General features: G+C 45.8%; 1 protein-coding gene across 1 annotated transcript in view; it reads left to right on the forward strand.

The window, feature by feature from the left end:
* Positions 1 to 17350, forward strand: part of LOC139274658 (von Willebrand factor A domain-containing protein 3B-like) — a 275722-nt gene that overhangs the window by 184785 nt on the left and 73587 nt on the right. The window contains exons 23-24 of the mRNA XM_070891337.1: positions 5795 to 5936; positions 11708 to 11832. Of these exons, the coding sequence (XP_070747438.1) occupies positions 5795 to 5936; positions 11708 to 11832 (267 nt within the window). The remainder of the gene's footprint in view (positions 1 to 5794; positions 5937 to 11707; positions 11833 to 17350) is intronic.

Consider the following 17350-nt stretch of genomic DNA (forward strand, 5'->3'; position numbering starts at 1 on the left):
GCTTTTCTTTCTCCCCCCAGGCTTCTCTTAGAGCGCTCCGAGGCCGGCTGTTTAGCTCGGGATTTTCGCTTGCTCAGCCAATCGAGCGCCCTAAGAGAGGTGTGTAAAGCCTTCCTTAGCTCTCTACCCCACACTCAGGGCCCAGTTGTTGAACTTTGCTGACTGAGGCGCAAACTGATCCCAGGGGCAAATTTACCGTCCCGCCGCCATTACCGCCCCGAAATGAGCAGAACCGAAAATGCAGCCCTGATCAAGGTCTCCCAACCAATCTTAGGGATGCACAAATGTGTGAAATTGTGAGCTTTTGCAAACATACCCTTCCCTTGTGCACTTGGGTCTGTATCAGTCAAATTCTGTGAATGCTAAGAGATGAGATAGAAACATAGAAACATAGAAAGTAGATGCAGGAGTAAGCCATTAGGCCCTTCGAGCCTGCACCACCATTCAATATGATCATGGCTGATCATTTTTGCAACTTAAGTACCCCATTCCTGCTTTCTCCCCATACCCCTTGATTCCGTTAGCCATAAGGGCCACACCTAACTCCCTTTTGAATATATCTAACGAACTGGCCTCAACAACTTTCTGTGGTAGAGAATTCCACAGGTTCATAATTCTCTGAGTGAAGAAGTTTCTCCTCATCTCGGTTCTAAATGGCGTACCCCATACCCTTAGACTGTGACCCCTGGTTCTGTACTTCCCCAACATTGGGAACATTTTTCCTGCATCAAACCTGTCCAATCCCATCAGAATTTTATATATTCCTATGATATCCCCTCTCATTCTTCTAAATTCGAGTGAATATAAGCCTAGTTGATCCAGTCTTTCTTCATATGTCAGTCCTGCCATCCCGGGAATCAGTCTGGTGAACCTTTGTTGCACTCAATAGCAAGAATGTCCTTCCTCAGATTAGGAGACCAAAATTAGATAGAAAGGTAGTGCATCCATAGGTTATTGTTTTTTAAGAATGCCCCATACAAGCCCCTCCCCACCAACACCTCCATGATGCTGCATGTCTGTGCTTGTGAAGAGTAAAATTTACGTGGTAAAATTCCTTTAAGCAAGTGAAAATAGTTTAATTCACAGGTGAGACCCTGGATGTGATAGCACTCTCGCCTCTGAGTCAAAAGGCCATAGGCTCAAGCCCCACTACAGGACTTGAGCAGAAAATCTAGGCTGACACTCCAACGTAGAGCTGAGAGAGAGCTGTATTGTTGTAGGAGTCATCTTTCCAATGAGATGTTAAACCAGAGACTCTTCTTGCTTTTCAGCTGGTCAACTTTGGCACTATCTGTTCACATTGTTCATCATGTAATTATCGAAACCGAATTCTAATATTAGTTAACACTCATTCTGGCCTTACACTTCTTCAAGTTAGGTATACTTAGCAGTTGACTACATTTTAGACCAGCTGTCCACATTTTGTTTTATCTCAGCCCCCTGTCAGCTGATATAAGCTCATTCTTCATGATTCACCGCACATACACCCTTCGTTCCTTCACATTGTATGCTAGCTATCCCATCATGCTCCATGTTTATGCCAAGGCAATTTAGCCTGTCATGGTACGCTGGCCTACATTCCCCAATTTAAATTATTCTCATGGCCCTGCTGAATCTCGTGCATGGTTTGTGGGCAGGTTACCTGCACCATTCGCGCTGGCCAACTGCACTGGGCGCATTGAAGCTCTCTGACCTCGGGTTTCAGCCCCATATAATACGGGTGCATCAGCTGCCCTCAGTCACATCATCGGCCACGATGTTAAATGCACAATGCTGATATTATTTATTTAATTCTAAAGACATAAAATTACTTTGGACTATGGAACATTTGGGATCTTGAGGGGAATTCTTTTCCATCAGCCCTGTATTGTTTATGACGCTCTTTATAAATTACTTTAGTCCACAGCCTTAAGCCTGATCCAGGAAATGGATACAGGACATCTGTAATTTTCAAAAACGAACAAAATATACCAGAAAATGAATGAAAATGATTTATACACATAAGAGAACATTACTGCTCTCCCAGAGTACTTTTTACACTTCTGTGAAAATGAAGAAATTTATAATTGACTCCTCATGAGAAATCCACTGTATGCATCCTAGTTCTACTATTGCTGAAGCTAGTGGACCTGAGAAGAAAGTAATTATGGGCTCAATTTTCCCCAATGCCGTTTTTTTGCATATTGCAAGAGTTATGGCCGTTTTTTTTTGGCCCTGACTCCTCCAAAAAAATAACTTGCAAGTTTTCACGTTCTAATTTTTGAAATTGGTGCCGCGCAGCTTCTCCTTTAGCTTCAGGGGGTGGAGCCTAATGTCTGCTTCGAAAAAACGATGGCCTCCCTTCTATGCATGCGTAAAAAAAAAAAATTACGTATTTTTACATGATTGCTATGGGCGTGCATGCCCAGTACACCTCCTAGTCTGCATTCGTCCATTTTTAAAGAGCCAGTTGTGTGTAAGAACTTTAATTCTCAGTGGAAAAGTTGGAGCTGAAATGCAAGATGCAACATAGAAACATAGAAAGTAGGTGCAGGAGTAGGCCATTCGGCCCTTCGAGCCTGCACCACCATTCAATATGATCATGGCTGATCATTCACCTCAGTACCCCTTTCCTGCTTTCTCTCCATACCCCTTGATCCCTTTAGCCGTAAGGGCCATATCTAACTCTCTCTTGAATATATCCAATGAACTGGCATCAACAACCCTCTGCGGCAGGGAATTCCACAGGTTAACAACTCTCTGAGTGAAGAAGTTTCTCCTCATCTCAGTCCTAAATGGCCTACCCTTTATCCTAAGACCGTGTCCCCTGGTTCTGGACGTCCCCAACGTTGGGAACATTTTTCCCGCATCTAACCTGTCCAGTCCCGTCTTGAAAGAATCTTATATGTTTCTATGAGATCCCCTCTCATCCTTCTAAACTCCAGTGTATAAAGGCACAGTTGATCCAATCTCTCCTCATATGTCAGTCCAGTCTTCCCTGGAATCAGTCTGGTGAACTCCCTCATTAACAAGAACGTCCTTCCTCAGATTAGGAGACCAAAACTGAACACAATATTCCAGGTGAGGCCTCACCAAGGCCCTGTACAATTGCAGTAAGACCTCCCTGCTCCTATACTCAAATCCCCTAGCTATGAAGGCCAACATGCCATTTGCCTTCTTCACCGCCTGCTGTACCTGCATGCTAACTTTCAATGACTGATGAACCATGACACCCAGGTCTCGTTGCACCTCCCCTTTTCCTAATCTACCACTATTCAGATAATATTCTGCCTTCATGTTTTTGCCACCAAAGTGGATAACCTCACATTTATCCACATTATACAGCATCTGCCATGCATTTGCCCACTCACCTAACCTGTCCAAATCACCTGCAGCCTCTTAGCATCCTCCTCACAGCTCACACCACTACCCAGTTTAGTGTCATCTGCAAACTTGGAGATATTACATTCAATTCCTGCATCCAAATCATTAATGTATATTGTAAAGAGCTGGGGTCCCAGCACTGAGCCCTGTGGCACTCCACTAGTCACAGCCTCCCATTCCGAAAAGGACCCGCTTATCCCGACTCTCTGCTTCCTTTCTGCCAACCAATTCTCCATCCATGCCAGTACAATACCCCCAATACCATGTGCTTTGATTTTGTACACCAATCTCTTATGTGGGACCTAGTCAAAGGCCTTTTGAAAGTCCAAATACACCACATCCACTGGTTCTCCCTTGTTCACTCTACTAGTTACATCCTCAAAAAATTCCAGAAGATTTGGCAAGCAACGAGGCTCAAGGGCCAAGAATTTCTCACAGGATGAAGTGGAGGCACTAGTTACTGTAATTGAGGACAGATGGCATGAGCTGGACACCAGCAGAGGTCATATAAAAGTTTCACCAAAAGAAATGAAGAAACGTTGGAACCAACTTGCAGAGGACTATTGTGCAATGGTGACTACCCCGAGGTCTGCAGGTCAGTGCAAAAAGAAGTGGCAGGACCTTGGTCAAGTAGTTCGTGTAAGTAATATTTTCATTTATTCAATGGAATTGCAATTATAAATGTGACCAGCTGTATGTTCCACCCAGCAGAAAGACACCCTCTCTAAAAAGTTATATTTTCATCTTTGCAGAGGAAGGTGGCCCACAATAAAAGAGAGAGAACTCGAACAGGAGGAGGCCCGGCAAATCTGCACCCACTGACACCCTTGGAAGAGAGGGTCACTGCTTTGATGGGTCCTGCTTGGAGAAAAGCAACCACCACTGCACAAACTGGGCCCACACTCGAGGGAGAGGGTAAGTCCTGCAAATTCCACAGTCTGGCTTTGCTAATTGTTAGGTACTGCGCGGGCTAGCCTTGCTTCGGTTCATGGGGATGTGTCTCCGTCAGCTACGCTTCAGTTGATGTAATGTGCTATCATTCATCATGCTCATTCAAATGAGCCTGCTGCCTACGCTGTGTGAGCCTACTCATGTCACCCTGCCCCCTCCTCTGCTGCTAACCATCTGTCTATTCTGTTATATTTTGCAGAACTTGAGGCCAACCCTGACGAGGCTGAAGCCGATGCAGAAGACTCAGATGCGGACGAGCCTGAAGAGGCGAACATCTTCCAATCCTACCTTCCAGACAAAGAGCATAGGAGTGAGAGTGAGGGGAGGGGCAGGGGGAGTAGGAGGATGAAGCGCCCATTGTTTTACTCACACCTGAGTGGTACGAATGTTGGGACATTACATGGTTTCTCACAGTCCAAGGCTGGGGATCCCAGTGGGGTGCAGCGAGGCATACCCCAGGGCACTACCGTCCGAGGCTGTGGGTCCCAGTGAGATACAGTGAGCCATACCCAGGGTGAGGAGGGGAAGGAGATCTCGACAGTGCTCTTGTGAGGTGCAGGATCTAAGAGATGTGGTTCAGATGATGGCAATGAGTGCGGAGAGCATCGACCTTACGCGATCACGCCTGGACAACATCGGTGGGGTGGGCGATGAGGTATCGGGACTGTCGGGAGAAGTATCAACACTCTCATGAGAAATGGGAACACTGTCCGGGCACATGAGGGAGGGAATGTCTTAGGTCGCTGATACACTGTCGGTAAACATGAGAGAGGGAATGTTGCAGGTAGTTGAGACACTGTCGGTGAACATGAGGGAGGGAATTTCACAGGTAGCTCTTGGCTTCCACCCCTCCCCCCCCAAAACCCCCAAACGGGCTTCTTTTGAAGCTGAGCCCCGAGCCCCTGTGTCCGGGCAAGAGAGTAACCTGATGTCTGCGCCAGATTTTCACATTTATGCAAGTTTGGCCAACTTACATTTTTCTTAGGACGGCGTATGTGACCACTCCCAAAAAGACTTCTGGGCACAAGAAAAACCAACGCACGTAAAAAAATCGGCACAGAAAGACGTCATTGCTTTTCGGCGAAGTTTTGGAGAGAGTCAAGAAGATGAAGAATATGCATCATGAAGTCAAAAGGGAGAAAATGGCAGTCTAATGCAACTCTTTAATTTTTGATTTTTTTCAAAGTGCCACGCCACCACTGAATGCAAAAAAAACTAACCTAAAAAAATCCTAACTAATTGAGTTACGCTGCTGCAGAAACTTTGGGGAAACGTGGCTATTTTAATTTTCGCCCAAAAAAGTGGCAGGCGGCAAAAAATGGCACAGATAACTGGGGAAAATTGAGCCCAACAAAACTAAGTGTGTGTTTCGAATGTGCTTGTGTTTTCCTCATTCACGAGATTATAAAGATGTCAAATCATTTCTTTGTAAAATCTATCTTTGTGTCTTGAAATGCCACTTTATAATTATCCTTTGCAGAAGCCGGGGATCATGAATTATGCTCCCAGGAACTATAGTCCCAGTGTACAAAAAGCCACAAAACAAGCCAGAAGGATCTTGGACACCATTAGAGGTCAGAGGGTAATTGCAAGATCAGAAGTCGATGGTTTTTATTACCCAGGTAAGTTGACTGTCATGTGTTCTTTCAGAGGCTATAGCAAATCTATTTAGAAGCTTAAAGATTACTGTGTAGATTACCAGGCGATATGTGACTGTTCATTACAACTGCTTACATTGTAAAATAATTTTGTTGAGAGCACAAAATGACAATGAAGGAGTTTTTTAATATTGTAAAGCATAAAGCGTGTCCCCTAATCTTTAAGAGAATCAATTGGAAATGATCCCGTGAGAATTTAATTCCAATTTGCACAAAATCATGACTGTTAAGTTTAGAATTTCCCAATGCATTTGGCCACTTTTGCAAAGTGAGGATGATTTCACCATCACCCATTTAAACAATCAAGCTGCCCCAAGCAATAAATGCACTTGACTTCGAATACAAGCAGTCAATGTCAACATCTTGAAGTTTAGATGTGCTAATTACTGTAAAATATATTCTCATCTTTTCACATTCTTCTCATACAATGCACAAGATGGGGTGTAGCAGTAAAATATAGTGGGGAAGCTTTGCAGGAAAAAAATGTATGTAGGAAGGGAACAATGGTTTCTGCACTTATCCACAGCGTACATTAGCAACACTGCTAGTAGCATTGTATTTGTGTCTGTTCTGAAGCCTTTAGAATAGACAGAAAAATACATTACATTTTTTGGGTAACAAGCTAATCATATCTCTTTGAGAAAATGCGTTCCTTCTTAAAATAAGAACAAAAGCCCAGATTTTGCGATGGATTTGACATATGCATTGACAGGCCATCCGCTCTGCTACCGAAAACCTAATTCCTGGCGCGTGTGCCCACTAACTACCCATCAATTACGTACGGGAATTTTACAACTGGAGCCTGTTTCCACAGCGTAAGGGGATAGCCAAAATGAAAAAAATTAAAAAAAAAAAATTAAATGGCATCCAGGAACATTGTGGGGCCGAAATTGCCCCTTTTTATAGCTCCGTTAGTGCCTCTGGGGGGTGCTAACGGGGCACAATGGCGTTTTCGCCCAGGGGAGGGGGGCGCCAGCACATCCGGGGAAATTGCCCTGGATGTCTTGGGGGCGCTGTCCCGGCAGCGCCGTGCCCCGCCATTAACATCCCGGGCTGGCTCGCAACCGGTGATGACGTCATTGGTGTGCGCGCCGACCCCTCACTGCCCCATGCCGGTCCCTTTGCTTTCCCCTGCGGGCCACGAGGTTGGCGCGGGTGAATGTTCGCGCCAAAGTTTGCAGTGTGCGAAGCTGGCGGACATCCATCGCCTGGGCACCCCATAAAGGGGGGCCTTTCGCCCCCCCCCCCCCCGGGCTGACGTTTTAATTTGCCGGTCGACTCTTGCGTCGGCCCAACAATGGCGGCCCTCGCATTGACCGGACTGCCATCATGCAGCCTGGCACTCCGTTTTGTGTGCCGGGCTCCTGGCCCGGTCGATCGCGTCCCTTGTGGCTCAGTGGCTGCCACCAAAGGGCCTGCAGAGCGCGCAGCGGCCGCTCCCTTTAACTGAAGGGAACGCCCCTCCAAGGAAGCGGAGTGCCGGGGACAGTGCTCTGCATCCTTTGAGTGGCGCACGGCCCAATTCCGCATGGGGACGGGACTTCCAGGCTGGACGCAGGGGGAAGATTACCAACCCCAATCGGGGCGAAGGGCAATTTCGCGGCCTGAAAGTTTTAATGAGAAGCAATCCTAGTGTATGTTAATGCTGCAGGTTTTTAGAGAAATAACGTTTAAGTTTCATAACATTCTGCAATGTGCACGTTATTTGTTTAGAAGTGGGAATTATGAGTAATGAATTGAATTCCCACGATAAAAGCTAAATCTGTACGCAATTTAAAGGCTGAAGTAATCTAGTATTTTAAATGAATGAAAGACAATCTGTTTGCTGCTTGAAGGACCAGACCCATGTGATCCCAGGTTGCTTCTGGGATCCATGGGCTATTATGCGGCCCTCCAACCCGCAGCGTTAGAGCACAAGTTTACACAGGAGGGCCGCCATCGGGTCGGTGAGTATTCTTTTTGCGGGTCAGCAGCATACTCCAGAGGTACACCGCTGACCACAAGTTTTTGTCCAAAAAATATATACAGGTGGATGTGGATGTGTCCACAGAATTCTCCATTACTGTTGATGGCGGTTCTTTGTAATTGTGCAATAAAAGCTGAACAATTATAGATGTTTCCTGTGCCTTCTCTCCATGGAATGCTTCATGGTGGGTCCTTTCGTAACAGTTTCAGCTGTGGCACACTCGCCTCTGAGTCGGAAGGTTGTGGGTTCAAGTCCCACTCCAGGGACTTGAGCACATAAATCTAGGCTGACACTCCAGTGCAATGCTGAGGGAGTGCTGCACTGTCGGAGGTGCCGTCTTTCGGATGAGACGTTAAACCGAATCTGCTCTCTCAGATGGACGTAAAACATCCCATGGCACTATTTCGAAGAAGAGCAGGGGAGCTATCGCCGGTGTCCTGGCCAGTATTTATCCCTCAAACAACATAGCAAAAACAGTTTGGGGCTGAAATTGAGCCCCTCCCCAAACCGGGCGCAACTACTGTTTTTTTTTTAAGTGTTTCCCTGCCCCAATTCATGGGGCGGAGAATCCGGAGACATTCAGGACGGAATTTCTTTTCGGTCGGAGCGGTGTTGCAGGTGGAAGTGGGGGGTGGGTCGGAATGGCCATCGCTCCAAGCCTTCAGCGTCGCGCTGACACGTCACAATGTCCCTCCCCTTCAGTTCAAGCGGAGGGCCACTGCAAACTCTGCAGCCACTTTAATGGCAAACAGTGGGCCACCCGGGAGGGTTTCCCGGCCAAACCCGAGGGCATAATTGTCAGCCCTGGCAGTCGGCGACAATAAAAAATAAAATGGAGTCGCCGGAAGTGCGACGTCCCTTTTAAGGGCGGACGCGCTGCCCAGCCACAGACAGATCCCCGTTGGGGAACGCTGTCGGGGGCTCCGACCGGCGGTGGCGGTGCTCTCGTGCGGCAATTCCGCACGGGGAAATTTCCAGCGGGGCAATTTCCTGCAGGGGTCGGACAGCGAGTCGCCGCCAGTCAGGAAGCGGTCAGTGCGCACTAGATGCGGCGGGAAAACAGGCGGTGCGGTAACCCGTTTCCACTGCTTCCGACCTGGGGGCAATTTCGGATGGGACGGCCCATCAATCTGCCCCCAGCGGTAATGGAGCTTACGAAGGGAGGCAATTTTGGCCCTTTTATCTGATCATTATCACATTGCTGTTTGTGGGAGCTTGCTGTGTGCAAATTGCCTGCCGCGTTTCCCACATTACAACAGTGACTACACTCCAAAAGTACTTTATTGACTGTAAAGCACTTTGTGATGTCTGGTGGTCGTGAAAGGCACAATATATAAAAGTAAGACTTTCTTTCATTTCTTTCTTTAATTTGATGACTTGATTGATAACTAAAAATAACCCTTCAAGATGAAGTAACCAAAATGCAAGTCATGAGCAATTCCTTGCCTTTAACACATAGCCTAGTTCGAAGTTGAGGACTGAGCTCCTTGACTCCTACTATTCTTAACTGCAAACTTTCTTGTTTTTTTTCCTTCATCTTTTCCTGAAGATGTTGACATGCTCACTATGAATGCCAGTTGTCTTTTGGTACTTCACTTAAGTGGTTATTTTTGATATGTGAATCTGGATGAGTATAACGAGGATATTAATTTGGGAAAACATCATAGCCGAACCCAATTCTATTTATATTCAGTATTCACTTTCAAGTCAGATTTACTGGGAAGAAATCTGGAACAGGAGGCCCTTTTCATCCACTTCTTAGCCCAGAGGGCACTGAGCTGAACTGTACTGCTTCCACTTCTGACTGGCTGTGATTGGCTGATTCAGCACAGGCTAGGAATTGATCCTGGGACCTTCTTGGTCCTGTTGGATTTGGCTTACGTCATCCAGTGAGCCTTAAAAAGCCGTAAGAAATGTTTTAAATGTATGTGCGAGGAATATGTAACTTTGAAGAGGAAGTAAATTGAAAGCGTAAAGTTTACAGGCTGGGAGCTATCAAAGTACGGCTTATAGGCCAGAAACATTAATAGCCGGAAAGAAAGAACGGGACCCAGTGATTGACTGTAAATGAAATCTAGATCCTTATTGGAAATTAAATATGGTACTAAAATGCCAGATAGTCGAGATACAGTGGGGGTAAAATCCAACTTCGGGGGAAGGGGTGTTAAATAGTCGGTTTCCCCAGGGCCTATATTTATTGTGAATTTGAGTTACATCAGGAAATAGGAGTCATGCTGATGGTTTTGTTGGAATTTGATTTCATTTGTCGTGTCTACTTTCAACATTGACTAAACTTGTGTTTTTCTCTTTCATATTATTTGTGGGACAGGTATGGTAGTGTAGTGGTTATATTACTGGACGAGTAATCCAGCGAACGTGAGCTCAAATCCCACCATAGCAGTTTGAGAATTTGAATTCAGTTTGAAATCAAAGGTACTTTCGGTAAAAGTGACCCTGAAGCTGTTGGAATGTCGTAAAACTCAAATGGTTTACTAATGTCCTGTAAGGATGGAAACTTGCCGTCCTTATCTGGTGTGGCCTATATGTGAATCTTGTCCCAGACTAGCATGATTGACTCTTAACTGCCCTCTAAAGTGGCTGAGCACCCAGTCATATCAAGTCTCTACAAAGAATAACACGTTTAAAAAAGCGTGCCTAACAGCATTGTGGGAGCACCATCATCGCATGGACGGCAACAGTTCAAGAATAAGGCCCATTACTACCTTCTCAGGGCAACTAGTGATGGGCAATAAATCCTGGGCTTGTCAGTGACGCCTACATAGTGAGAATGGATAGAAGAAAACATGTGTGCTTTTAGTTGGTTGTTAAAGACAAACTGCAACTACGACTTAGAATGTGTCCTTACACAACTTTGAACATTTAAGATTATTCAAAACATAGGGGCTGGGAAAACACCACCATATAAGGTGAATCATGCTTTTAATTTCAAATTTCAGCATATATTTGTTCCTAACTGAAATTATTAATGTGCAAAATGATGTGCATAAATATATCTCTATATCACAGAGGAATGTTTAATACCCAGGATAATTTTGTGTTCAGTTTTGTACGATAAATCCAAAAGCGCAATTTTATTTTTCTCTTTTGTTTATTATTGCACCTAATTTTATGTACATTTACACACATTTAACTGCACTATTTCCACTGCTATAATAAATTGTTTTTGCCAAATTATTCATTGCAATCTCTCCTGCATTTACAGCTGTCTCGGGCTGTATATTATTTATTAAACATTAAAATTCTAATCTCGTAAAATGTAGCTGCTGGGCATCTATATGGTGATAAAGCATTCTAGTATCTAGCTCCTGAGGTTTCTAATGGAATTTTCTTTAATGCTCTGACATTTGACTTAAAAATGAGCAGCAGGCATTTGAGTTAATATTTTTTGAATGATTTTTCTTGAGTTGTGGCATCAGCCTGCCTGCGTTATTTATCTGCTCTCTCTGGCTGCGGTTGGTCTTGAAGAAGTGACAAATTAATTTATGATGATATTGACGTTGATGATTAATTTATCTAGCTGTGAAACTGTTACCAGTATCCCCCTGTTTTGATGCCTTTTAATAGGGTGCAGTGTAACGTCCTGTCCTTATGGCATAATGGTGTTTGCACGGAATAACAATAAATATTAAAATGATTTTCCCCTTCCAGTTGGATTGCGAGCCTACCCAATGATGCCCGATAGCCTATTGTTTATAGTATGTGAGAATTATACCTCAAGTTTTATTTATTTTATTTCTGCTGTTCGCAGGAATTGTGACCGAGTGTGTCGGTGTCAGAAAAGTCATCATTGCTTTCACTAAAGGAGACACTCAGTTTACACCAACTCGGTTTTTAATCCAGGTTGGAGGAGCTGCACCTTGCCCCCCATTGAAAGTAAGTGAAATAAGCTGCCAAGATGGAGATTTTACTGATGCGTAGTTTCAAACTAGCGCTGTTGGCTGTAAGGCATTTTCTTCTTGACTTTTATCTTGGAATGCATCTGGGTGGAATTCCAGGATCAGGCCTATTATGTATTCCTAGCGGGTTCTTGGCATGAATAACATCTTCAACAGTGAGATTGCTGTTTGGCAGGGTGGGATATCTGGTGCTGCTGCAGGGGACTTAAAGGCCTGCAGCAGCAGTTTAAATGGAAGGGCATTGTTGGAGGCTAAAACATAGAAACATAGAAAATAGGTGCAGGAGTAGGCCATTCGGCCCTTCGAGCCTGCACCACCATTCAATAAGATCATGGCTGATTATTCACCTCAGTACCCCTTTCCTGCTTTCTCTCCATACCCCTTGATCCCTTTAGCTGTAAGGGCCATATCTAACTCTCTTTTGAATATATGCAATGAACTGGTATCAACAACTCTCTGCGGCAGGGAATTCCACAGGTTAACAACTCTCTGAGTGAAGAAGTTTCTCCTCATCTCAGTCCTAAATGGCTTACCCCTTATCCTTAGACTATGTCCCCTGGTTCTGGACTTCCCCAACATCGGGAACATTCTTCCTGCATCTAACCTATCCAGTCCCATCAGAATTTTATATGTTTCTATGAGATACCCTCTCATCCTTCTAAACTCCAGTGAAGACAGGCCCAGTTGATCCAGTCTCTCCTCATAGGTCAGTCCTGCCATCCCGGGAATCAGTCTGGTGAACCTTCGCTGCACTCCCTCAATAGCAAAAATGTCCTTCCTCAGATTATGAGACCAAAACTGAACACAATATTCCAGGTGAGGCCTCACCAAGGCCCTGTACAACTGCAGTAAGACCTCCCTGCTCCTATACTCAAATCCCCTAGCTATGAAGGCCAACATACCATTTGCCTTCTTCACCGCCTGCTGCACCTGCATGCCAACTTTCAATGACTGATGTACCATGACACCCAGGTCTCGTTGCACCTCCCCTTTCCCTAATCTGTGCCATTCAGATAATATTCTGCCTTCGTGTTTTTGCCAGCTAAGTGGATAACCTCACATTTATCCACATTATACTGCATCTGCTATGCATTTGCCCACTCACCTAACCTGTCCAAGTCACCCTGCAATCTCTTAATGTCCTCCTCACAGCTCACACCGCCCCCCAGCTTAGTGTCATCTGCAAACATGGAGATATTACACTCAATTCCTTCATCCAAATCATTAATGTATATTGTAAATAGCTGGGGTCCCAGCACTGAGCCCTGCAGCACCCCATTAGTCACTGCCTGACATTCGAAAAAGGACCCGTTTTATCCCGACTCACTGCTTCCTGTCTGCCAACCAGTTCTCTATCCACATCAGTACATTACCCCCAATAGCACGTGCTTTAATTTTGCACACAAATCTCTTGTGTGGGACCTTGTCAAAAGCCTTTTGAAAGTCCAAATACACTACATCCACTGGTTCTCCCTTGTCCACTCTACCAGTTACATCCTCAAAAAATTCTAGAAGATTTGTCAAGCATGATTTCCCTTTCATAAATCCATGCTGACTTGGAGTTTTTAGAAGCAAAAGTTTTGCGGGGGGCGGGGTGAAATTCCGTTGCGCCCCGTTTGGGGGCAGTAACATCCGGGAGGCGGGTCATTTTGTGGCAGGCGCGAAAGTCCCGCCCAGCTCGGAAAATTTGGGTCACCGCCCCTGAAAGGAAGTGGGGCACAAAATAACGCGCTCCACTTCCTTTCTTGGGTGGCAGTGGGGCGGACTGGTTGGGAGCGGGGCTCAGCGCTACGCACTGGGCCGCGTAGCGCTGCCACGCAGGAGGGGCTCTTCCCTTCATTAGGGGATTGAGGGTGCCGTGCCAACAGAGTGCCGGGCTGACCGATCGCAGCACGAACCCCGCGATCGAAGCGCCAACGCGGTGCAGCAGAAAGATGGCAACTTACAAAAATGGCCCCCACCTCCTCCTTAAGTGTCACTGGGCGAGCGTCCTGCAGCCAGATTCACGCCTACTGAAACGGTCCCAGGCATCGCCCGGCGCAACTTCAGAGGGCATTCCCCAATTTTTGTTCCAGGGCGATAACGGGGTGTTGCGCATGGTGATGATGTTATCATCGCCGGCACAGTACAGGTTACCGACTCCGCTAAACTCCCGTGGAACTTAGCGAGAGTCGTTAGCGCCACTGTGCCCGGGCGAAAAGTCGTTTGCTCACGGAGGGTGCGATCGACCCGATTTTCCAGGCTTTGGGGAATTTGGAAGCATGGAGTAGGGGACTAGCAGAGCACCACGGTTTAATGGGGCCCTTGTAGAAGTACTGCTGAAGGAGATGTGGCAGAGGAAAGTGGCCCTGTTTGACACCAAGGGCACTAACCACAAAGTGCATTAGAGAAGGTGGAGCTGCACATCAATGCAGTCCCAATGATATTGATGGCTCTGTGGGACTACTTTCAGCACTCAGCTGCTGCTTGTGGCCATCTCAGAGGTGTCATGAGCCAGTGCTTAAGAGGATAGATTATTTTGCACTGTTGCTTCTGGCTTGAATAGCTCTGGCAACATGAACTACCTTAGGATGAAAGTGTCAATGGGGGTAGCCAATGTAACCCCACTTTTTAAAAAAGGAGGGAGAGAGAAAACAGGAAATTATAGACCGGTCAGCCTGACATCAGTTGTGGGTAAAATGATGGAATCAATTATTAAGGATGTCATAGCAGCGCATTTGGAAAGAGGTGACATGATAGATCCAAGTCAGCATGGATTTGTGAAAGAGAAATCATGCTTGACAAATCTTCTGGAATTTTTTGAGGATGTTTCCAGTAGAGTGGACAAGGGAGAACCAGTTGATGTGGTGTATTTGGACTTCCAGAAGGCTTTCGACAAGGTCCCACACAAGAGATTAATGTGCAAAGTTAAAGCACTTGGGATTGGGGGTAGTGTGCTGATGTGGATTGAGAACTGGTTGGCAGACAGGAAGCAAAGAGTAGGAGTAAATGGGTACTTTTCAGAATGGCAGGCAGTGACTAGTGGGGTACCGCAAGGTTCTGTGCTGGGGCCCCAGCTGTTTACATTGTACATTAATGATTTAGACGAGGGGATTAAATGTAGTATCTCCAAATTTGCGGATGACACTAAGTTGGGTGGCAGTGTGAGCTGCGAGAAGGATGCTATGAGGCTGCAGAGTGACTTGGATAGGTTAGGTGAGTGGGCAAATGCATGGCAGATGAAGTATAATGTGGATAAATGTGAGGTTATCCACTTTGGTGGTAAAAACAGAGAGACAGACTATTATCTGAATGGTGACAGATTAGGAAAAGGGGAGGTGCAACGAGACCTGGGTGTCATGGTACATCAGTCATTGAAGGTTGGCATGCAGGTACAGCAGGCGGTTAAGAAAGCAAATGGCATGTTGGCCTTCATAGCGAGGGGATTTGAGTACAAGGGCAGGGAGGTGTTATTACAGTTGTACAGGGCCTTGGTGAGGCCACACCTGGAGTATTGTGTACAACTTGAGGAAGGACATTCTTGCTATTGAGGGAATGCAGCGAAGGTTCACCAGACTGATTCCTGGGATGGCGGGACTGACATATCAAGAAAGACTGGATCAACTGGGCTTGTATTCTTTGGAGTTCAGAAGAATGAGAGGGGATCTCATAGAAACGTTTAAAATTCTGATGGGTTAAGACAGGTTAGATGCAGGAAGAATGTTCCCAATGTTGGAGAAGTCCAGAACCAGGGGTCACAGTTTAAGGATAAGGGGTAAGCCATTTAGGACCGAGATGAGGAGAAACTTCTTCACCCAGAGAGTGGTGAACCTGTGGAATTCTCTACCACAGAAAGTTGTTGAGGCCAATTCACTAAATATATTCAAAAAGGAGTTAGATGTAGTCCTTACTACTAGGGGGATCAAGGGGTATGGCGAGAAAGCGGGAATGGGGTACTGAAGTTGCATGTTCAGCCATGAACTCATTGAATGGTGGTGCAGGCTCGAAGGGCTGAATGGCCTACTCCTGCACCTATTTTCTATGTTTCTATGTTTCGATGCCATGACTGCTAGCTGGGAAGTGGGCTTTCACTTGCATGATTCTATTTTGATGGTCACAGATATCCTGCAACACAAGCGAAATACTGTGGATGCTGAAAATCTGAAATAAAAACAGAAAATGCTGGAAACACTCAGCAGATCAGGTAGCATCTGTGGAGAGAGAAATGGAGTTAACTTAAGAACATAAGAATTAAGAGCAGGAGTCGGCCATTCGGCCCCTTGAGCCTGCTCCGCCATTCAATGAGATCATGACTGATCTTTTACCTCAACTCCACTTTCCTGCACTATCCCCATATTCTTTGAATTCCCTTAATATCCAAAAATCTGTTGATCTCTGTCTTGAATATACTCAATGACTGAGCCTCCACAGCCCTCTGGGATAGAGAATTCCAGAGATACACCACCCTCTGAGTGAAGAAGTTTCTCCTCATCTCAGTCCTAAATATCCGAGCCTTTATTCTGAGACTGTGACCCCTGGTTCTAGACTCCCCAGCCAGAGGAAACATCCTCCCTGCATCTACCCTGTCAAGCTCTGTAAGAATTTTGTATGTTTCAATTAGATCACGTCTCATTCTTCTAAACTCTAGGGAATATAGGCTTAGTCTACTCAATCTAACCTATCAGAGAATAAGGGGTTATGGGGAGCGGGCAGGGAAGTGGACCTGAGTCCATGATCGGATCAGCCATGATTGTATTAAATGGCGGAGCAGGCTCGAGGGGCAGTATGGCCTACTTCTGCTCCTATTTCTTATGTTCTTATGACAATTCCCCCAACCGAGGAATCTGGTGAATCGTCGTTGCATTCCCTCAATGGCAAGTATATCCTTCCTTACGCAAGGAGACCAAAACTATGCGGTCTGACAAAGGCCCATTTCAAGTCGATGACCTTTCATCAGAACTGCATCAGATACTTCATCAGATGTGCTGCACATTGAGTGAATGCCAGTCCTTGCAGTTCATGAAGAAAAAATAAATGTGTCCAGGACCCAATAGCACCCCACAGGCCTGGTCGGTGATGCCCTAGACTTTGGGAACGTCATGTATGTATGCTTGGGGTTACTAGCCACCAGGTGGCACCACTGTCGGAGGTCATTGGGCTGTACGCACATGTGTGCGGCCCAGGTATAAAAGGCAAGCCATCATGTAATGTAATCACTTTGGGCCCAAATAAAACAGAGCCAGGTTTGTACCTGTGTTAGTTTACAGTATTCAGTCTATCGAGTTATTACATACACAACATTTGGCGACGAGGTAACTTAAGTACAAAAATGAGCGCAATTGGAATTCTAGAGAGATTCATGGTGGGAGAGGACTGGGCAGAATTTGTAGCTCATCTGGACCAGTACTTCGTGGCCAACGAAATGGAGGGACCCACTGACGCAGTTAGATCTTCCTCATGGTTTGCGGTCCGAAAATCTATGGACTCATAAAGAATCTTCTCTTGCCTGCAAGTCC

Source organism: Pristiophorus japonicus, chromosome 10 (assembly GCF_044704955.1).
Source record: "Pristiophorus japonicus isolate sPriJap1 chromosome 10, sPriJap1.hap1, whole genome shotgun sequence".
NCBI classification, from domain to species: Eukaryota; Metazoa; Chordata; class Chondrichthyes; family Pristiophoridae; genus Pristiophorus; species Pristiophorus japonicus.